Source organism: Rhodamnia argentea, chromosome 7, assembly GCF_020921035.1.
Source record: "Rhodamnia argentea isolate NSW1041297 chromosome 7, ASM2092103v1, whole genome shotgun sequence".
Classification (NCBI taxonomy): Eukaryota; Viridiplantae; Streptophyta; class Magnoliopsida; order Myrtales; family Myrtaceae; genus Rhodamnia; species Rhodamnia argentea.
In genome coordinates, this window is record NC_063156.1 from 22,904,171 (window position 1) to 22,925,978 (window position 21,808).

The window sequence follows — 21,808 nt, forward strand, 5'->3', positions numbered from 1 at the left end:
TCGAAAAGATAGCAAATCGTGCTAATAATTGACAAGAACATTCTATTGTTGATTTTATATATAGTGCATCATAATTGGAACCCCCATATGCGACCCTCTGCGAAGTAAATGAACCGTTAATCTCAGATCGGAGCAAGAGTTTGCATCGACTGCATATCATGAACATCATAGTCGTCGGCATCGGAATTGGGCTCCAGTTAATTCCTGGCCCAATCCTACAGATCTCTTTAGGCCCATGACGGCCCATACTTCACCCCAAAATTGGGCCCACTAAGTTTGGAGAGTCGCCGCTCCCCCCTCCCCTCCTCCTCCTCCTTGCTCGCGGCGTAGGGTTCTTCACTCCTCCTCCTCCGCCAATCTCTGCAACTGCGATCGCCACCGTCAGTCTCTCCCTCCTCCTCCGTCTCACAAAGCAATGCCGCCATCGAAACCCCCGCAGCTCAGTACCCTCCTCCTTTTTCGCTGCCTGTCTTCTTCTCCTTCTCATTCCTCCCGCGCTCAATGCCGCCTCCTCCTCCTCCACTCGCCTCCCTCATTTCCTCCGCGCGTCTCGCCGACATACTTTCCCCGGTTCCCTCACTTCTCTGGTTTCTCGTTGCGCCGGGAATTTTCATCTGCCGCGGACACTGTCGATCGAAGCGGAGATCGTGATCGGGATCGCGATGTGGTCGCTCAGTCTATCTCCGCGGAGCTCGCGGAGGAGGCGGATCCGGACGCGCTCTCCGTTGTCCAGCGTCTCGCTCTCAACTCCTCTCACGTGACGCCGGACCCTGGCCTGGTCCTCTCGACGCTTAATCTGTCTGCGGACGCCGGCCGTACTGTGCTGGGGTTTTACCAGTGGCTGGCTCAAAACCCTGATTTTACTCATACGGATGAGACGCTGTCGATGTTTGTGGATTACTTTGGGCGACGCAAGGATTTCAAGGCAATTGACGAGATATTGAGCGATGCCAAGGATGTAGCAAGTTCTAAAACCCTGGAATCTGTTATTGATAGGTTGGTTCGGGCAGGGCGGCCTGTTCAAGCAGTCGGGTTCTTTGAGAGGATGGAGAGGGATTATGGGCTCAAACGCAACAAGGAATCGATGGAAATGGTAGTGGAGAAGCTGTGTGAAAAGGGTTATGCGAATTGTGCCGAGAAGATGGTTAAGAACTTGGCTCATGAATTTTTCCCAGACGAGCATTTTTGTGATTTGCTGATTAAGGGGTGGTGCGTCGACGGGAAGTTGGAGGAGGCCAATAGACTGGCAAGAGAGATGTACAGGGGAGGCTTTGAGATTGGTACAAGGGGTTATAATGCTCTTCTCGATTGCGTTTGTAAGCTTTGTCGTAAAAAGGACCCATTTCGGCTAAGTTCTGAGGCAGAACACATTTTGGTTGATATGGATTATTATGGGGTTCCCAGAAATGTCGAGACTTTCAATGTGTTGATTGGGAATCTGTGTAAAATTAGGAAAACTGAGGATGCGATGAAGTTGTTTCATAGAATGGGAGAATGGGGCTGCTGTCCCAACGAAGAAACGTTCCTTGTGTTAACCAAGAGCTTGTATCAGGCAGCAAGAGTGGGAGAAGGAGATGAGATGATTGATAGGATGAAATCTGCAGGGTACGCCTTGGATAAGAAGGCATACTATGACTTTTTGAAGATTTTATGTGGGATTGAGAGGATTGATCATGCTTTGAGTGTTTTTAAAAAGATGAAGTCCGATGGCTGTGAGCCAAGTATTAAGACATATGACTTATTGATGGGAAAATTGTGTGCCCATAATCGTCTTGACAAAGCTAATGCACTCTACAACGAAGCATTGAGAAGAGGAGTGCCTGTGGAACCTAAGGCCTATAGGTTAGATCCCAGATACATGAAGATAACCAAGGCCGAGAAGAAAGAGAAAAAGCGAGAGACGTTGCCTGAGAAAATGGCTAGAAAAAGGAGACGCCTTAAGCAGATTCGTCTAAGTTTCGTTAAGAAGCCGAAACGAATGATGCGAGGATACTGATCCACTTGAAGCCTTGTACCCTGCATAATTGGATTGAAGTGTGGCAAGGCAACTTGAGGTTCTTTCTTGTACTTCACATGTATCTGGAGTCATGTTCAAAGATTTTGCGCCGCCTTGGTGTTGAGCAGGGGAAGGATCGAAAATGTACTTGCTATAGGGTTCTTCAGGTTTGGTAGTAATGGTTTGCTGGATCATGTCGATTTTCTGTTTGAATTTACAAATGGCAACAGTGGAAAGAGCCAGAGTAGTTTTATCTCTGCCAATTTTGCTTCTGGATCTTCCTTCCCGTTAGCGAATTCACTTTCCTAGGTTTCTATTTCTTTATATGCAATGGATGTCAGATAAATCTGCTGTTCACTAAACAAATGCCAGATTTTTCTCAATGGGAACGCGGGCTTATACTGAACAGAGAACAGTATCGCATATAACGGAACTCGTCTTTCTCTACTTGTAACCTATGTTTGGCTTGAGGATTCTCTGATCCTTGCGAGTGATGATCTAATATTGCTCTCCTGGGATTGAGAATGCATTTTTCATGGTCCGCACAATGTTATGAAAGACAACCCTTATGCATCATGTTTCTTGTGGTCGTCCTGCTGCTTGGTCTCTTGGGGTTCTCTACAATTTGTGACGGAAATTATTGGAGGTTCGAGTTCATCTCTCCTTTTGCCCGGTGAACAGATCCTTGGAATGAGAGACAATTCCAATCATTTGTCTTCAACTGAACACACATTTCTCCTACTATTGTTTAGTATTCTCACTTTAAAGTTTCTTGCTCGCGGATTTATACCGTCTAGCAATTCTTTTGGTGAATTTTGCTGCAAATTGATTCTGCTGGAACATACACAGTTGTTGACCCAGCTGCATCAATGTAAGCTTGCATAATGTCCTCATTGGATCAGCATGTACCACAGACAACGAGCTTGCTGGCCGAGATTTTTGTGATTCAGTAAGAGCATGTGAAAGGGTAAATATCTGCTAATAATATGGAAGTTCATGCTTATCATCTGCAGCCATCCGGAACACCATATTTCTGAAAATTTGTAGGTTATCTTGAATTTTATTCGCAACAAAACAAATATGGTAAATATCTGGAAAATTAAGCGACACTCACCCAAATTTGGGCACAAGTACATGTTTACCTCTAAGCTTTCAACTGTTACATATTACCCTCCTGACCCTCTAATTGTAATAAAATTTGCAATGCGAGTGATTTTACACAGATGTAAAACTCAAACGTCAAAACTCTATTAGAGGTACGATATTGAGTTATCGAAAATGCCTCCCCGAATACCTTACAAGTTCCTTACAAAGACGGAAAGAATTTGTGGAGGGTGCAGCGTACGTGGCGATGATCCTTGCGAATCAAATTGTGATCGCTTCTAAGATGTCCGAGGCTGCAAACATCACAATTGTCTCTGTAGATCACCCTACAGAGTCTCCTTCCAGAATCGGACCGATCTGTCAGTTCCGCAGGATACAAAAGCTGCTTCTATGGGCGAGTGCTCGATCCAACGAGGAGGGCCATTATGGTTGGATGGCCATCTTGCCACTTTTTCTGCTGTCATGGCATCCCAGACCACTATCTGCAAATACAGGAAATTCTTGGCTCAAACCTAAGAGGAGAAACCACCATGGTAAGCTATACAAAATGAGAAGATTTCACAAACCTCGTTGCTCGGTTCATCGGTGGATAGAACAAATTCTTCTGTATTGTTGAAGACAGCCTGCAGAAGGACAGATGGTAATTTCTTCAGTGTTCATTGGGTTAAACCAGAAAGAAATTTAATGACGTTCCACAGTGCAACTTATAGGAGCAATGTGCATTAGCTATTGAAAACCACGGCTCAAGACTTGCTTCAAAAAATGATTTGGATTCACTCCTACTGCAGACCTACATATGCTTACAGGGAAAAATAGCACGAGGAGAAATGCTGAATCATGTTTTATTGATATTTAGGTGTGTCGGCTAAGACCAACTGTGACCATGTATACGCTTTAAGCCAGCACATGAAATACCTGGCATCGCAACTGCATGTGAGTGGCTCCAAGATACTGTTGGACCAATCTTCCAGTGCCAACTTCCCAGAGTTTCACAGTAGAGTCTTTCCCACAAGAGAGTACATATCTGGAACATGATAATCACTATAATGGTTAATTGAAGTGCATGCAGCTTCAATGCACTGTACAGTCTCCTTCAAAAGCTGTGGTGCTTATAAACTCCACTGACACTAGACTAATTGTGGCAGTGGCCAATATCTCTCACTGCGATATGCAGCCTTTCAAAGTTTAGATAAAGCTGAGAGACGCGGGTATTCATGCATACATTGGAGCGATTGACTTACTTTTGGAAGGAATCGGCACATAATCACAATTTCAGAACCCCCTTTTCAAGACCATGGTAGTAGTGAACTTTAATATCCAGAAGCCATTAAAATAGTTTTACGAAACACAAGTCTCAGAAGACCATTTAAACAATTCTCTAGTCTGTACCTCTGATCCTTCGTGAAGTTGGCACTAGTTACTTCAGCTTTCCCATGTGCACCCGCAATGGAGCGAATACAGTTTGCCGATACCCCATCCCAAAATCGTATAGCACCGTCTTTAGATGCTGTAACATACATGCCACCACTAGATGAATATCTTACCTACATGAACATAAACTTGATATTCTTAAGGGTCTGCCATTCAGCACACAGTACAATAAGAAACTATAAGAAAACATAAAACAAAGCTGGGAATCTACCTGGTTTATCGCTGCATTAACTGCAAATTCTGGGACACTTGCAGAAAGATAGCATTGGAATGTATTGACATCATACAAGTGTGGAATTGGATGATCAGTCCCTGTAATATTATTTAACCAAACTATTCAGATAACATTTATTGCAAAAAGGTACTTGTTAACTTGTTATTGGAGTGATGCCAGGATCAGGCATAAAACAATAAGCAAGGGATTTATTAAAAGGAAAAAAGAATGGGTGAGTTCACAGAAAAATAACTTATTGCCTTATGGTATCTAGTAAAACTTCTACAGCTATACTAGTACAGAATCACATGTCAAGGTAAGCATTTCCAACTGACCCATATATACAATAAACACAAAAGCGAGAAGATAATCACCAGCTAAAAGAAAATCTCCAGAAGGATGGAAAGCTACCGAACGTACATTGTGAGTATCCTGAATAATTAAGATCAAAGATAAGATGACCACTTAAAGAATAATATCATATTCATACTACCAAATTTAACAACTGCTCCACAATCAATGATAAAGCAACAAAATAAACCTGAATAACTCTGAATGCTCTCTTTGCTGTAGATTTTGAATAATCAAAGAACCTGAGAGTGACACGAGTATTACTAAAATACACAATTTCTGCATGCTATCTAATGGTTCTTTGTACCATACACATGAAATCAGCAAATAACACTACAGGATCAGACATATTTGTTGAAGTCAAGCTACAAAAAGATGGATGGACGTACTTTACTGTATTGTCTTTAGCTGCAGATATCAGAACAGTACTTTGAGGATGAAAATCCAAGTCATTTACAGGCTGCAATCATGTTGATGAAATTAACATGGAGAAAAATCCTCAAAATAACAACACAGAGAGAAACAATAACACATGGTCGGAAATAAAATCGCAATAAATAGCTATGGGAAAACATAAGTTCCTTGACAAATTGATACAATTCATACAATAGCAGAGATCTGCATACCAGAGTTAAAACTTTGATGTCAGATCGAATAACTGATAGTGCGCAAATAGTGAGCAGCTCTTGGGATAGAAACTTCCCAGTTTCTTTGCATAAAATTTTCTTGAAAAGTCCAGAAAGAAAAACTGTATACAATTTCACAGTGCCCGCCCCCGGGAAAAAAAAAGGCAAAGAAAAAAGAGATTGCACAGAGCATCAGGATTTTACTACCATATGCAGTAAATGTCGCATGTTCCGAGTATATAGTCATGGCTATTGAACAGGGAATGTAGGTCTTTACGAAGGGGGAAAAAAACAGAGAGATTGTTCAGCAAAGAAGTTAACTTTAGACATAGCAAAACTCAACCATTCACTTCCAGCATAGATTCAGTGTCTAGGCTAAAACTTAAACAGTGATTGCCATCAGTAATATCACAGCCATGTGGGAGAGGTGGATTTACATGTGTATGGTCATAAAATGTCCGTATAACAGCTCGTATAGCGCCATCTGTAGAATCTGGTAGCATCATTTGCTTTATTTTTGAGACCTACAAAATAAAGTACCTTTAGAATGTGGAGGCCAAAACTAAAGTTTAAAACAGTATAAGTCCGACCTCAAAGAGCTTAATTGAAGTGTCCGCACTTCCTGTTGCAAAAAACCTTCCATCAGTGCTAAACCTTGCACATCTGGCAACATTCTACAAAATATTTACCTATTAAATCCAAAGAGAGAGCTTGATAACAAAGTAAAACACGAAAAGAATTGTCACCACAAATTCACTATCTCCTTTTGTCATGCTGCTCGGTACCTTGTGGTCCGAAAGATGCCTGGTCTCATGTTTAGTGAAACTCTTTGACGTGCCCTTTGTGTCTCGCAGAGAACTGGTTTGATAAAGAAAAATTAGTTCTAACAAAGAAAGAGACTACAAAATGCCTTCAGAGTGAAGATAGTAATTTCAGTGCATCCCGCAAGCTAATGATTTAACCTCATTTACAACAAATAACTCTAGTCTACCGAGCAAAAGCAAAGTGGAACGAGCTAATTCAGCATAATAGTCAACTCCAAAGGGCCTCTACTGTGTGGTTCTTGGATAGGAATGGGCAAACAAAAAGGACAGTGAGAAGAAAGACGATTCTGTCTATAAAATGTGTCCTGCCAAAGACGACATAGATCAAGGACTATCTATCTCAGCTGTGTCTGAGCAAAAGTTGGAGGAAAAAATGCAGACTGGTAACTTAAGGTAAAGCTCAGACTGTAAGAGGCTGGGAAAAGATGTAATTGTCCAAGACAAAATTTGAAAGGCAAATACTGCCTTATACAGCTCTAAACCTAGCATAAATACAGACAATCTCGATGTTTCTTACATCCTCTAGGAAATTTTTATCTACTAGCAGGCCGATCACTCTAGGTAGTTCAAAATGAGAAGGACATAGTCACTACTATCTCAAAGAAAAACTGTATAGAAGTCCAAGTACACATCCAACCATATTATATAGAACAAAAACTCAACAACATTGCCTGACCATCATCATATGTACTTTCTCCTCTCTACACCATGAGTCCCCCTCTCCCCAGGCTCTCTCCCTCTCTCTCATCAAATCTCTTACTGACTCACATTGCAAATCACCAAAGTATCATGAATTGGTCATACATAAGCAGTAGCCAAAACATCAGCACACTGACATTCTTTTTAGCCACCCTTGCAGTGAGACATTCAGAAGCTGCATTTACCTGAAATCAACAGCGGTCCAAGGAGCTGGAACCAAGCCATGTGAAGCAGGTATTGATCCACCCAGATCATTTGTCCCACCATGAGAAACACCTCTCAATAGTTCACCCTTTTCCACTGCAAGACCCTGTTAGTAACTTAGCATTCCTTTCATTTACATGACTACAGATAAGAATGAACTATGAAGAGGAAAGTAAAGGCATAATAAATCGAGCAGAAACCTTGGCAACCAGCTCAAGAAGCCTATTTCCTGGGGCTTCAACATTCAAGGGTGTCATCGTTGCCGAAGCAACCGCACTTGCTGCCTTCAAAGAAAAGATTATGAGTTCCAAGGCTCATCATTTCTTAATAAAAGATGAGGAAGGCAAGCGTTTGAAAGAGATCTAAGTTCTGTTACAAAAACAGTGAATTTACTCAATAAAGATATCAACTTCCACTCAATTCTGGGGGCCTATGACTACGGGTATGTTTGAGGTTACCATGCAATGAGGAAAACATCGGAAGCTTTAAGCTTTCTATTCTACAGAACACTTTAATAACCAACCCGGAATCCCCATGGATTAGTGAGCCTCCTTTAAGACTATAAAAGTGAGTACATCAGCATAGAACCCCGGAACCTCTGAGATTCTAACCAGAGGAAGCCATGGAACTAATTATCATTTCAAGTTTTCTTTGGCAATTTATCGCAAATCGAAGAACAGTTTTACAGGCAGTCTTGGTTATTGACTAACCCCGTTTTCTCAATTCCAGAAAGTGCTGAACTTTACACGGGTCAACCAAAACGGAACGTATCATTCTCCATTTTCTTCCCCTATATCTTCTCCGTGGAATAAACAAATTCACGGGAAGCGATCGTCTTAAGACACACAGGAGCGAGCACAATAAAATAAGCGGAATTTGTCCTTAAAAATCGCCGCTTGCCTGAGTGAAATTGTTGTCACGAAGATGAGCAACAATGAGCGAATTGAGCTGCCTGTATATTCTCCCATCTTGCAGTGTCTGCTCCAAACTGCTGTTGCTTTCCATCTTCTACACCGAATCAAAACCCTAACTCCCAACCGCCAGCTGATGGGGAAAGGAAAAAGGCCCAATTTCTCAATTGAAGACAAGCTTTTGCTCTCAAATTGGGACCATCAACCCCTATAATCGAGCTCCGTGTTCATCAGGAGCCAAGAGATGATTGATTCTCGAGGACACTATTGGGCGTTTCCAGAGGTCCATCTAAAACCCTAATTTACCTGCGAAATGACACTGCCGCCATTTTGTTGCAGGTTAAAAAATAAAAATCATTCCGTGGCGTTTGCCCCAAACACAGACAAAGGGGGAAAACAAAACAAAAAGAACTGATCACAGAGGTTTTTTTTTTTTTTTTTTATACGGTCATATCTAGGGTGTGCAACCGGACCGGGTTTATCCGGAATCCAGATCGGCCCACCCAAAAAATAGGATCGGGAATCGGTTTCTACTCAAACCGATCCGAGAATCGGTTCTAATTTTTGGAAACCGATTGAAATCAGTCCGATTTCGGGTTATAGGTGAAGATCCACCGGTTCTAAAAATCGATTTTAGAACCGGTTTTTAGTTACTTTTTAAAAATAAAAAATAAAAAACCTTAGTGTCTAATCCAGCGTCGTTTGCCCTTTGGTTGCCTCACGGCCCTCACCTCCTCTCAATCCTTTATTTATTCCCATCTCGACGTATTATTTATTTTTATATTTTGATCTATTGCTTTTGATGGTTTGTAATTTTTATTGCTCATTTCATCGATACTCATATTATTTTGATAAAAAAAAAAGGAAAACAAGTTTTTGGATAGACCTTGGAACAGGATAAAAAAATAGGGTTAGTTCCAAAACAGGTTTCAAAACAAATATGGTCGGTTCTCGGTTCTAAAAACTACGAACAGGTTATAACAGAATCGGTTTCAAGGTCTAGATCTAGACCCGGCCCACCTAGCCTATGCTCACCCCTTGTCATATCTCTGATTTTTGTTCTGTCTTTTTATAGAATGCGAGAGTCGAATCCTTCCCACACTTGTGATACTAGTATCCTCACTCCCCAATCCCTTTTTTTGACGTGTTTGTTGCCACAAAGTTTAGAAAAATGACGGGAAAAAGGTCTATCATTTAGCAAGAGTTGTAGAGTAAATAATTAAAATCAATAACAATAGGAATAACATACTAAAACATAATCAACAACTTATAAAAATCGAGCAAATATGTTCCCTATGAGAAAAATTACCTATTTCCAATAGAAACATTAAGCACAGTCAACATTCTTTAACAAGCGTCTCATGCCAATTTCACCGAAAAATATCGGCTTGGATTAATACTTCGATTGACTCAAAATTTGGGAAAACCACCTACTTCAAATAAAAATATTGAGCACGACCAATATTCTCGGACAAGGGTCTTAAGAATTATTAAATTTTCTCAAAATATCTCGATGTGAATTACTACTTCGATTAGCTTGAATTTGCCACTCCTTAGGGCTTGTATGGCAATCATTCTAATTCGAAAAATGATTCTAATTAGAATGACTTTTTTTTTATTCTATTCCTTAAATGAGTTTTAGAGAATCAAAACACGTTTGGTAACTGCATAAAATTTATGTTATTGAAATAGAAACGCGCTTGGTAACTATATATAATTTCCGTTCCCGAGGACAATTGCTCTTCCCAATTTTTATCATTTAAGTCAAATAATTACGTAGTTACTTTGTGAAATTTCATCATACATTTCGAATTAACCGAAAATTATTTCATATTGATTCTCTTATATAACATATTGCATATTGAAATATAAAAATAAATATCAAGAATCATCACGAGTCATTTTCGTCATTAATTGTGGGATTTCATCCAACTCATTTGCCCAAGCCGATAATCGACACAAGCGACATCCTCTTTTTTATAAGGCAAATGCATTGCATTACCTTGCATTTATGTACCTTTTTGGTTCTAGAAAATCAAATATCAATCTTAATTCATCCAAAACTTAAGAACGAGAGCTTACAAAGTGTTCACATTGTTAAAACCCTAACGAAGCCCTAAGGGCTTAGAAAATTGTGGTTCGGATTTTATTTCAAAGGTATTTATGATTTTCCTAAAAAAGAACAAAATCTATTAAATCTAGGAAATCTAGGCCCAAATTTATGAAAATGAGGTCAATCTAGCCTAATCTAAGCTTCTTATATTTTTAGGAATTTTCTGAAAATTTTTAGAATTTTTCCTCCGACGTTTTATTTTTTATTTTTATTTTTATTTTTATTTTATTATCTTGTGTATTTTTTTTTGAAAATGAGATCTCGTTTTGTTTTAGGTCGAAGAAAAAGTAACGAGAGAACCGAAAGGGAAAAGTGAGATGTGGGATTTCATTCTGTTTTGTGATTCTTAAAATTGATTCTTTTTTCCGGAATCAACTTTTTTTTGTTCTTGTTTTTACTTCAAAATTGTTTCTGGGAGCATAATCAAAATCAAAATCGATTACGTTATCAAACATGATTCTCATCTTTTTGTGTTTCGGAAAATAGAATTAAAGAATTAGAATAGTTATCATACAGGCCCTTAGTGCCTCGGTAGTCGGCAGTACCTAACGAACCTTCAATAATTGGTGGAAGCAAATAATAATTTATGAAATTGATTGGGATTAAGTTAAGGGGGTGGTTGCATAGCAAGACAATTAGGAAAAACCCAACACGTCCCTCTCCTTGCCAGTACACTCTACTATACAAATCATTTTCATTCTATAGAGAGAGAGAGAGAGAGAGAGATAGATAGATTTGTTTATTAATTAATTATGTGTTTTTCCTTTAAATTAAAAAGGATATTATTATATTCGTAATGTATTGCCACCGACAGTGTCGGACTCGCCCCCGTTGGCCCACTTGCGACCGTCTGCATGGTTGCCCAAGTCCTTTTTTTGGTTTTAACTAATTCCATGGTTGTTTGTTAAGTTGAATTCCCATAATTGTCCCCATCCGTCTTTTGCCAGAACCCTATTACATTATGCCTGGAGTTAATCAACCCAAAATTTCGACCAAAACAACAAAAAAAATCAACCCAAAATAGAAAAAAAATCATCTCGGTTTAATAAGAAATCCCGGAAAAAAAAAACCAGAATGAAAATTTCAAACCCACCTCAAAATATAGTCACAAAAGCACAATCCTCAAATGAAATTTCTTCAAGCGATCATGATCAGTTTAGTCTAAGATTAGAATGTGCCGAATTTGAAAAAGTATCATGCGCGGACGATACAATGTGAAGTACTTTTTAAACTGTTTATTTTGTCAAAAGTTAAAATGAAATCAATTATTTTGAAAATTAAGGGGGGGACGCTTCATAAATTTGCTAAGAAGAGCAAAGATACATGGTGGTTTGGCAGTGATTAAGAGACTAATAATCTCACCATTTAAGGAATCTGTTGGAATTCCGCAAATTCAATGATGAGAGAGAGAATGTGGAAGGGTATAATTGGAAATTACACACGACAGCGGTAACATATAGTAACTGTCACACCTCTGTCTCTCTTCTCTCTCTCTCTCACTCTCGGAGACTTTTACGAGTCCACTCATACTCAACAAAAGCTTCTACTTGCCATGTGAAAGCAAAAGCCAACACCCTTCTCTTTCTCTCTCTCTCTTCTCCATTCTTGCTGTGTGCAGATCTTGAATCAGAGGGGGAAAATCTGCATCAACAATGGAGTCTTCCTTGCGCTCGACCGACGGCTTCATGTCCAAGCTCAGTGGAATCACCCTCTCGCTTCTGTTTTTGCTCTCTTGCTCCTCTTTCCCGTCCACTGGTGAGCCCCCCCCCATTACGCTCCTTTCGCTTCTCATTCCGAAATTTTGTTCCTTTATGGGCCTTTCTCTTTCTTGTTTCCCTTGTTCTCCGAGAGAGATGCGAAAATCAGGGTAGCAGTGCATCTGGTTTTTGCTTCTTTCGATTCTCCATTCTCTCGCTGTTCTTGACCGTCTTATTGTGGATTTATAGTTGAAATCGAGTTGCCCCCTGTGATCTGAAGAGCCGGGTAGTTTCGTAATCTGTTTCCAGTACTTAGTCCTAAAAGTGGCATGTTGGGCAGTTTTTGGTAGTTAGATGGTCGCGTTCGTTAGAAATTAGAATGTGTTTCGTCTTGGATTCTATTCTTCAATAACTTATCCGGGGAAGTAGTTGAGAGGTTGCTTAAGAGTTCTGTGTGTGCTCTCTTCTACGGATTCCGTTTGCTGGTTAGAATGGCATCGAAGGTGACAATTTCTCTTGATGCGACTAAAATCGCAGTTTACACCCTGAATTTTGTGAAATCTTGTGATTTCTTTTTCATGCCTTCCTTACGTGTCGTGTCATACTTTCAAAAGTGACTTGAGTCCATGCTCTGGACTTGTACTTTCGGATTGATGTCCCCTGTTTTCTTCTGATGCCCGATTTCGCAGGAGCCTACGATGCGCTTGATCCCAATGGGAACATCACGATCAAGTGGGACGTAATGAGCTGGACTCCCGATGGCTACGTGGTATGCGTTAGTTGTTAATGTGATCTTGTTTACCTTATGTGCATTTTTGCATAAAATAAAGTAGCTTGCAGCCGTTGTTGATCCGAGTCCCTGAAAATGGCAATTTGAGAGGGGCGTGAATTTTGGAGAACTTGAGGCTTTAGTCATGAAATATTTTGCTATCATGAGGAGTTTATTTTCTTTTCCCCGGTTCAAGTCTGGCTACAATCCCACTTGTCTCATGACATTTTCTGGTTGAGTTGGACAGGCTGTTGTCACGATGTTCAACTTCCAACAGTATCGCCATATACAAGCTCCGGGATGGATCCTGGGATGGACGTGGGCAAAGAAGGAAGTTATATGGAGCATGATGGGCGGTCAGACCACGGAGCAAGGCGATTGCTCGAGATACAAGGGCAACACCCCTCATTGCTGTAAGAAGGACCCGACGGTTGTCGACCTGTTGCCAGGAACTCCTTACAATCAGCAGATAGCGAATTGTTGCAAAGGTGGAGTTATAAATTCATGGGTCCAGGACCCAGCAAATGCGGCAAGTTCATTTCAGGTCAGTGTTGGAGCTGCTGGAACGAGTAACAGGACAGTGAGGCTTCCCAAAAACTTCACACTGAAAGCACCGGGACCGGGTTATACTTGTGGGCCCGCTAAGAATGTCAGACCGACCAAATTTGTCTCTGCTGACAAAAGGAGAACGACCCAAGCTTTAAGTAAGTTACTCGCAGGTTTCTTCAAAGCAATTACATGTGCATGATAGTCTTTTTAGACAAGAATTTGAAATTCTTCAGCACTACACAGTGGTTGCATATGAGATGCATTTTATACATGGAAGCAATTCCCTAAGACAGTATCACGCGTTTGCATTTTTATAAGGTATCAAGCATGTAAATGACTTTTACTTCTTCTGGCCCTGAGAAATGCGCACATCGATTGTGTCATCTTTCTGAAGTGGGAACAATATCTAGCTGTTGTACTTAGGGGAACTTATTAAATATACACGTGGGTCATGCAATGCTGACAAGTTTTGATATCTTGCTCTGAGTTGATTAAATTTCATCCAAGCAGGGCGGTTATCTAACTTTCCCTGACCTTACTGCTTGATCTTTTGCAGTGACCTGGAACGTTACTTGTACATATTCGCAATTCTTAGCTCAAAAGACTCCAACCTGCTGTGTCTCTCTCTCCTCGTTCTACAATGACACAATAGTAAATTGCCCTACTTGCACTTGCGGCTGTCAAAACAATGCGACGGATACCGGCGGCTGCGTAGAGTGAGTTCTATCACACTACGAAGATTTAGTTCTCTCTGAACTTTTCTTGTAGAGTTCTCCTTCAGTGTTACGTGGAAACAATTGATTCATAACCATATGTTCGTCATCTGGTCTTTCAGGGCAGATTCTCCGCACTTGGCTCAAGTTGTATCTGGCTCGGGAAAGTCTAGCAGCAATGCACCGCTAGTCCGGTGTACTAGCCATATGTGTCCAATACGAATCCACTGGCATGTGAAGCTCAATTACAAGGAGTATTGGCGAGTGAAGATCACGATCACAAATTTCAACTATAGAATGAACTACACCCAGTGGAATCTCGTCGTTCAGCACCCCAACTTTGATAATCTCACCCAACTTTTCAGCTTCAACTACAAGTCACTGACTCCGTACGCAGGCTTAAGTATGCAATGTTTTACCTGATTCGCTTATAATGGTCTGTTGCATATGCTGCTTTGTTTGATCATGATGTTGCAATTCTTGCTACTTAATTGCAGATGATACTGCCATGTTATGGGGAGTCAAGTTCTACAATGATTTTCTCATGGAAGCTGGGCCATACGGGAATGTGCAGTCCGAGCTATTATTTCGAAAGGACCAATCCACCTTTACATTTGAAAAGGGATGGGCTTTTCCTCGGAGGATTTATTTCAATGGTGATAACTGTGTGATGCCACCTCCAGATGCCTACCCATGGTTGCCAAATGCCAGTCCTCGGCCACTTTTGCCTGGACTTGTTACGTTCGTGCCAATTGTGGCATCTACTATGTTGTTTTTGGCTTTTGTGTGAGAACCCCGGGGACGAACTGCTAAAATGGCTGCTCTGCTATTCCTATCAGGTTTACGTCACACCGCACAAGGGTTATAGCATGATTTGTCGATGCAATCGTAGCATGTTCTTGCCACAATACAGGTGCGAGTAGAGACAGAAACAGGTGCTAAAAAATCTACTACTGCAAGGTCCCTGCCACTTAGCTTATTTATACGTCCGGTGATAGAATCATTTGTATTATCCTTCTGAATAATCTTTTGCTGTGCTATAATGTTATTTATGTGGATCAATGTGTGTTTAAAGTATCCATGACCAAAATGTTGTAATTTATTTGATTTTGAAGAAATGAAAATACAAGTACCATGTTTGTCAACCATACAGAAGGTAGAAATGGACCTTACACAGCTTGAGAGGCTTGTGAGGAACAAAAGCAGTGGTACTCAGTATTGCATGACACACACCCAAAACAGTTAGTACTTGAGAGCGAGCTTTTGCATGATTATTATCACAAGCACATTCTTCTCCCTTTTGTTGACATTACATGAAAGCTCTATATGGAGGTCCAGAATGTTTGTATGATATTTACCTGATGAGGGTGGAGTTTACGTCTCAAATCGCTTGCATGTCTCTTTGCTTTCAAAAATTTTCTGAAATGCGTTCGCTTCTAGGGAGATTTCTGAATGAGCAGTATCGACATAGCCATGGAGGTCATGAATGTTGACAAGGCTACTAGGTTCACTTGGGCAGAGTTCGGTAGAAATGGGTATTTATCAGGTGGGGGAAGCATACATTCATCTCCATTGAAGTATACTTTTTTTGGAAATGCCCATCCTTGTTTCAATGTAAATGTGTTCTTGTCTTTCTGAAGTAGCACTTCGGACTGTACATTTCCTTGTGGCCCTGCTTCCATCAGTAGATCGTTGTAGAACTTCATTCCATAGAACATTCCCGTGTCGTCTGCACAATCGATCACAGATTGATTAGAAAGTTAGCCGACTCTTGCCCTTAAATTTCTGGTAATTTAGGTAGAAAAGGTTGATGAAGCATAGCCTTAGCACTTACTTATCGATTGGTACGGGATGAGAGGCTTGTAGTCGAAGCTGAAGACTTGGGTGATGCTGTTGAGATTAGGGTGCTGTGCGACTAGCGTCCACTGGGTGTAGTTCAGTCTGTAGTTGAAGTTTGTGACGGCGATCTTTACGCGCCAATAGTCCTTGTAGTTGAGCTTCACATGCCAGTGAACCCTTACGGGGCACATGTGATGCGTGCACTGCAGGAGCGGCGCATTGTCCTTCCTCGGTGTGTTTATTCCTGCTTTGTGGAGTAGCTTGGAGTCACTCCTGGCCACAGCAGGTCATGAGCCTTTTTGTTTTATATGTTTTTTAGAAATCTACAAGGAGATCTTCCACAGACCGCTCATACCAAGTTTGATAAAGCCGTCACCAGGTATATGATCAACTTTCAGTTAGATACCACAGAAGAGTATTACTCAGAGAATAAAGGAAAATCATGGGGCTTACGCGATGCAGTTTTTCTTGTTGTGGCAACCACAAGCACAAGACGGGCAAGGCGTGATCGAGTCGTTGTAGAAAGATGAGAACGAAACGCAGCAGCTCGGGTTCTTAGAAACCAAGAACTGTGAGTAAGTGCAGGTGACATTCCAAGTCACTGCATACAAAGCATGATCACGAGCAAATAGAAAAGATAAACACAGCATTGCCTGTTTCATTAACCAAAAGCATAGTCCGCTTGAAAAAGGAGCTTACTCAAAGCTTGAGTCTTCCTCCTCCGGTCAGCTGTGAAGTACACCGTCGAGGGCACGACTTTCGCGGGCCCGCAAGTGTATCCCGGTCCCGGGCCAAGCAGAGTGAAGTTCTTGGGGAGTTTGACCGTCTTATTGGAGGTGCCGGCTAGCCCGACACTGACCTGGAAGGCAGAGACTGAGGCGGCCGGGTCCTGGCCCCACGACGCAAGGATGCCACCTTTGCAGCAGTTGGTGAACTGCTGGTTGTAGGGGACTCCGGGGAGAAAGTCAAGAACTATCGGGTCTTTCTTACAGCAATGCGGTACATTACCCTTGAACTTGGAGCAATCTCCTTGTTCTGTAGTTTGTGCTCCGACCATTGACCATATCACTTCCTTCTTTGCCCAGTTCCATCCCAGTGTCCAACCCGGAGTCGTGATTTGCCGGTACATTTGGAAGTTACTCATTGTGACAGCAGCCTGGTTTTAGTTTTATTAACTGTCAGCGGTATGTTTACAATGACATTCCAATATTATCTTCGAAGTACGGCAATCATCATCCAAAACAAGTGCACTCACCACATAGCCATCCGCAGTCCAGGAGATTACGTCCCATTTGATCGTTATGTTGCCGTTCGGATCTAGAGGATCATACGCAACTGCAATTATGAAGAGAAGGAAAAGAAATAGTTAATTACTGCCAGAATTGTGAGGTGACAAAGTTTGAAGTTCATGTACTTTGACATGGTGGGCAAGGCCAACCTGTATGAGGAATCATTAGCATAAAAATGGCTGCCAAGAATATGAGCTCAAATCTTGGGGAGAATGAGCTTTTTCCATCTTCATAAACTTTCCCTGGACAAGTGAAGAGATCTTCAGATTCCATTTCTGGTGCCGCCAGATACACTCCTTCAGCCAACTTACAAGCGATGAACGGTTTGTGGGAGGAGTGTGTTAAATCTTGTATGGAGGAAAGCTGAGACTATGTAATGTGTCACCTACTAGTTGGTAAGCTTTTCTTCTGATTTTTTTCAAAATTTCGCTCTCATGCACAGTGATTTTCCTTGTTCAGTCAATTCTGTTTTTGCATCTTGAAGCAACATGCAGGTGAGAATGACGGCAGCACTGGAGGCAGATTTTCCCTGTTCGGATGAACATAACATGTGAACAGTCAGTTCCTTGTCTGTGATCCTAGCCAAAATGTTCCCTTCTCTATAAGTTCAGGCGACTGCTCGAAAATTATCAGCAAAATGATCTTCGAGGAAATAAATTGGAGTGTTGGAAAATGGATCAGTAGCCTTAGTTACGTAAGTCGAGTTCTGAGTTAGGAAATATGGGTACGGCTGGCATGGGACGGACTCGGGCAATGTAGCTGGTAATCAAGATTTCCAAGCATTTCAAGTCGGAAACTGAGATCTGAAGCTTTTCTAATTCCATGTCATGTGATTGTTTGCCTTAAACCCCCATGAAATACTAGGATAATAAAAAAAAGAGATGCATGTTCATTAAAATTCACATCTTTTTCCCCAATCTATAGAAACCAGTCAACTTGTCTTGAGCCCATTAATTTTGTTGACTCTCATCTCCAAGTACCGTTCCAAGTTGTTTGTTATACCTATGAATTGCTGCTCCACTTTGCTGGGTTGCTTAGAAAGGCAATGCAGGGACAAGTCAGATCAGATCTCGCTGTCCGATAGATAATTCCCATCTGCCAGAGCTAAACGAGGTGGCTAAAGATTAACTATCTTGGACCTAAGTGGTAAGATGACAGAGTACAAATTGGAGAAAGCAAATTCCTATAGCTGACTAGAATCTCGAGATATGACAGGACTAGAGCTTAAGTATTGACTGTAACATTAACATACACTCTGCAAATTAAAATGTTCTAGAAGATGATGCGTGCACGATGACGGTAATAGAATTTGACTCGCTGATAGTTCGCAACAGATTTAGAAAGCTAATGCAAAGAATTGAACGAGTCACTGTACCGACTTATTCATAACATAAACCGGTTTATACGGACATTAGGACATCGGTTCTGAAAGAAGACTTTTTTTCCCATTACTCACCACTCCCATATGACATTCCAACTTCTGATGAGCGATCTTGCCGCTGCGCGAGTCTTTTTAATTGCTGTTGCCTCTGAAGGACCCACGGGGTTAAATCAGCTGGAATAACTGCTATAGGCTGGACAGCATGTATGACTTAAGTAGGATTGTTCAACCTGAACCAACTGATGAAGACGTCCCGAAAAAAGTTATTTTGCCAATGAGCTACCAAAAGGAATGGACTTGCTGCCTTTCTAGGGACCATCCATGGACTGTATTTTGCATTTGGCCGGCTTATGCAACAAGCACATAAGGTCGGAAACATTATACTCCACCACATGCTTCTATCATCTTGTACGTCACGAGATTTCATTACATATTAGGCGCATTTTTCTGAGCCGTTTGCTATTATGATCAGGACAGTCCATATATTTCGACAGTAGACTTGATATCATAGACTCTGTACAGTTCTTGCATATATGCGTTCCCATGGATAAACCCTTAGAGCAACGGCACTGTTTCCTTTTGGACCTGCCAACCTCTCTATGACAGAGGCGACTGACGCAACCGTCTCAGGTGCGAGTAGACGGATATGAATACATATGATGCCGTTCACGTCATAGTATCAGTGGCATCAGCTCCAAGATGAAGAAGAGAGCCAAGGCCGAAGCCGAAGGAGGATTCGAAGGAGCTATGTTTGGTAGAGAAAGGTATTTATCAGGAGGCGGCATCATGCACTCGTCGCCGTTAAAGTACACTCTTCGAGGAAAAGCCCAGCCACGATCCCATGTAAAAGTACTCATGCCTTTCCAGAGAATCATCTCCGATGGAACAATCCCTTCTGGCCCTGCTTGCATTAGTAGGCCATTGTAGTACTTTATGCCGTAAAACATCCGGTGTCATCTGCATAAAAAGAAATCATAGGAAGAGAGATTAAAATTTTATCAAGTCCGTCGACTCACCAAATCATGACTACATGGTTAATCTCTTTCAAAGTGTCAAGTAGCGAGAGCGGTACTATATCGTGGAACGCATGCGGTTCGACTGTGTTCACTTATCACGACAATTAGGAGAATTTGTTGAAGATCAACATGCAGACAAAGTTAAAATCAAATTATAAACAATGGTCGCGTTCTTTTCTATAAAGGCCGCGTACTCACTGATGGAGCCAAAAGCGTCAAGTGGCTTATAGTCAAACCTATAGACTCGAGTGAAGTTGTTGAAGTTCGGATGATGCGCAGTGAGTGTCCACTGTGTATAATTCATCTTGTAGTGGAAACTGGTGACTGTGATCTTCACTCTCCAGTATTCTCTGTAGTTGGCCTTGACGTGCCAATGTACCCGGATAGGACACATGTGATTCGTGCACTGCAGCGAAGGCGTGTCGCCTTCAATGGACGGTTGCGAACCCACCACACTCTGAATCTTGCTCCCGCTCCTGAATCACATTCCAGCATGAGATATCAGTGTCCAAAATGCAATCACCCTGGCAAATTCTTTTGTTGAAGTTGTCAAAACACTTACCTGATGCAGTTAGCCGTTCCGTCGCAGCCACAAGCACAAGACGGACAAGGAGTGATCATAGGGTCGTAGAAAGAGGAAAAGGAAACGCAGCAGTTTGGGTTTTCGGAAGCAACCGTTTGCGAGTAAGTACAAATGACACTGCGACAACAATTAGAAGAGAAGTAAGGAGATGAATATGACTCTTGACGTTACTGAATCAATGTAAACGCATGGTCACAAACTGTAATGGTTTCGGAATTGGGAGATAATTGAAGGATGTTCAGCTTCAGTCAAGCAGATGACAGCGGACACTAGGAGAAGTCTGTGAAAAACCAAATAAAAGCCTCTAACTCACTCACGGCTCAGATTGCTTCTCCGTCCGTCAGCAGAGAAGAACACCGAGGGCGGCATGATGGTTGCAGCGCTGAATATATAGCCCGGTCCAGGCCCGAACAGATAAAAATCCTGGGGAAGTTTCACCGTAGTGTTTGACGTACCTTAGAGCCCGACGCTGACCTGAAAGGCCGAAACCGTGGCTGCAGGGTCTTGACCCCACGACGCCACGACGCCTCCCTTGCAGCAATCAGTGTACTTTTGATTGTTGGGCACTCCTGGAAGCAAGTCGACCATAGCGGGGCTGCTTCCACAAGAGCGAGGGACGTTTCCCTTGAATTTCGAGCAATCTCCTTGATCTCCACGACGCCACGACTGACCATATCATCTCTTTGCCTGCCGAGGTCCATCCCAACGTCCACCCGGGGCTCGTGATGTGCCTGAACATTTGAAAGTTGCTCAAAGTGATGGCTGCCTACAAGTCATCATAACTAGATTTAGTCAGTGCCTTCCCCTACTATGTTCAGGATCGGTTCATCACCCAAACTTTCAGAACAAGAAACTCAATGAAAGCACCAATCATTCACAAGCTTTCGGAACATCGATTCTATTCTCACCATGTAACCGTCTGGCGTCCACGACATAATGTCCCATTTAATGTGCCCATGCGGATCGAGCACATCATAAGCCGCTGAAAACGAGACAAGAGGAATTAGGCAAGGCGAGAGCATCATTGTATACACACGACGGACGCATTGCTAGGAAATAAAACTTTTGGGTCTCCACAGCTGAATTCTCCGAGCTAGAAGCTCACCCATTCGAGCCAATGCCGTCTTAAAGAGAACGACCGCGATGCCGAGGTGATTGAGCTTGCAAGGGGACATACTTAAAGTTTGCTACTTATCAGATGGAGGATGCTGAAGATGCGAGGATCACTAGACCAGTGAGGTCCTTATATAAGAACTCAAGGTGGCATGAGAAGGCATTACAATTCAGCTCAAAAAGTGAAAATTCTGCTGGGTTCCTCATGTTGTGTTCCCTTATCAGATTCTTTGGCTCCTTCTAGGGAAAGTGATGGATGTATCAGCTGTGGAGGAGATGACATTTGCAAAGTTCTTGCACAAGCCATGGAAAAATTTGAAAAATGCAAACTTGATGGTCCAATCGTGCAATGTCCCCAAATTGATAGAAGTTTAGTGCATATTAGT

The 21,808-nt window shown here is 41.8% G+C and overlaps 4 protein-coding genes and 1 pseudogene across 4 annotated transcripts; 2 read left to right on the top strand and 3 right to left on the bottom strand.

The window, feature by feature from the left end:
- The first annotated feature begins 334 nt into the window (after positions 1 to 334).
- Positions 335 to 2,530, top strand: LOC115734974 (pentatricopeptide repeat-containing protein PNM1, mitochondrial). The gene has a single exon (XM_030666013.2). It carries the CDS (start codon positions 416 to 418, stop codon positions 1,994 to 1,996), a length of 1,581 nt encoding a protein of 526 aa, XP_030521873.1. The 5' UTR covers positions 335 to 415; the 3' UTR covers positions 1,997 to 2,530.
- A 692-nt stretch (positions 2,531 to 3,222) lies between these two features.
- On the bottom strand, positions 3,223 to 8,695 carry LOC115734977 (cleavage stimulation factor subunit 50). Its single transcript, XM_030666016.2, has 14 exons — positions 8,350 to 8,695; positions 7,650 to 7,733; positions 7,431 to 7,555; positions 6,508 to 6,580; positions 6,313 to 6,396; positions 6,160 to 6,246; positions 5,486 to 5,556; positions 5,287 to 5,338; positions 5,120 to 5,177; positions 4,743 to 4,843; positions 4,490 to 4,644; positions 4,016 to 4,124; positions 3,667 to 3,723; positions 3,223 to 3,582 (listed from the first exon to the last, which is right to left on the bottom strand). The coding sequence occupies exons 1-14, from the start codon at positions 8,452 to 8,454 to the stop codon at positions 3,427 to 3,429; spliced, it is 1,317 nt and encodes a 438-aa protein (XP_030521876.1). The 5' UTR covers positions 8,455 to 8,695; the 3' UTR covers positions 3,223 to 3,426.
- Positions 8,696 to 11,995: 3,300 nt separating this feature from the next.
- LOC115734976 (protein COBRA-like) lies at positions 11,996 to 15,346 on the top strand. Its single transcript, XM_030666015.2, has 6 exons — positions 11,996 to 12,228; positions 12,860 to 12,939; positions 13,187 to 13,643; positions 14,045 to 14,204; positions 14,324 to 14,604; positions 14,699 to 15,346. The coding sequence occupies exons 1-6, from the start codon at positions 12,126 to 12,128 to the stop codon at positions 14,989 to 14,991; spliced, it is 1,374 nt and encodes a 457-aa protein (XP_030521875.1). The 5' UTR covers positions 11,996 to 12,125; the 3' UTR covers positions 14,992 to 15,346.
- A 289-nt stretch (positions 15,347 to 15,635) lies between these two features.
- Positions 15,636 to 17,667, bottom strand: LOC115734975 (COBRA-like protein 4). Its single transcript, XM_030666014.2, has 6 exons — positions 17,479 to 17,667; positions 17,296 to 17,375; positions 16,740 to 17,196; positions 16,494 to 16,641; positions 16,036 to 16,313; positions 15,636 to 15,930 (listed from the first exon to the last, which is right to left on the bottom strand). The coding sequence occupies exons 1-6, from the start codon at positions 17,600 to 17,602 to the stop codon at positions 15,638 to 15,640; spliced, it is 1,380 nt and encodes a 459-aa protein (XP_030521874.1). The 5' UTR covers positions 17,603 to 17,667; the 3' UTR covers positions 15,636 to 15,637.
- A 1,322-nt stretch (positions 17,668 to 18,989) lies between these two features.
- On the bottom strand, positions 18,990 to 21,334 carry LOC115734730 (annotated as a pseudogene).
- Between the last annotated feature and the right edge of the window lie 474 nt (positions 21,335 to 21,808).

Excerpts from the sequence above, each read along its gene's own strand:
- LOC115734977 (XM_030666016.2), bottom strand. The coding sequence starts at position 8,454 with ATGGAAAGCAACAGCAGTTTGGAGCAGACACTGCAAGATGGGAGAATA. Across the intron at positions 7,556-7,649 it reads TTCTTGAGCTGGTTGCCAAG|GGTCTTGCAGTGGAAAAGGG; the intron begins GTTTCTGCTCGA and ends AGTTACTAACAG. Across the intron at positions 5,178-5,286 it reads GAGCATTCAGAGTTATTCAG|GATACTCACAATGTACGTTC; the intron begins GTTTATTTTGTT and ends TTAATTATTCAG.
- LOC115734974 (XM_030666013.2), top strand. The coding sequence starts at position 416 with ATGCCGCCATCGAAACCCCCGCAGCTCAGTACCCTCCTCCTTTTTCGC.
- LOC115734975 (XM_030666014.2), bottom strand. The coding sequence starts at position 17,602 with ATGGAATCTGAAGATCTCTTCACTTGTCCAGGGAAAGTTTATGAAGAT. Across the intron at positions 17,197-17,295 it reads GGACTGCGGATGGCTATGTG|GCTGCTGTCACAATGAGTAA; the intron begins GTGAGTGCACTT and ends AACTAAAACCAG. Across the intron at positions 15,931-16,035 it reads CATCCCGTACCAATCGATAA|ACGACACGGGAATGTTCTAT; the intron begins GTAAGTGCTAAG and ends TCGATTGTGCAG.
- LOC115734976 (XM_030666015.2), top strand. The coding sequence starts at position 12,126 with ATGGAGTCTTCCTTGCGCTCGACCGACGGCTTCATGTCCAAGCTCAGT. Across the intron at positions 12,229-12,859 it reads CTCCTCTTTCCCGTCCACTG|GAGCCTACGATGCGCTTGAT; the intron begins GTGAGCCCCCCC and ends CCGATTTCGCAG. Across the intron at positions 13,644-14,044 it reads GAGAACGACCCAAGCTTTAA|TGACCTGGAACGTTACTTGT; the intron begins GTAAGTTACTCG and ends GATCTTTTGCAG.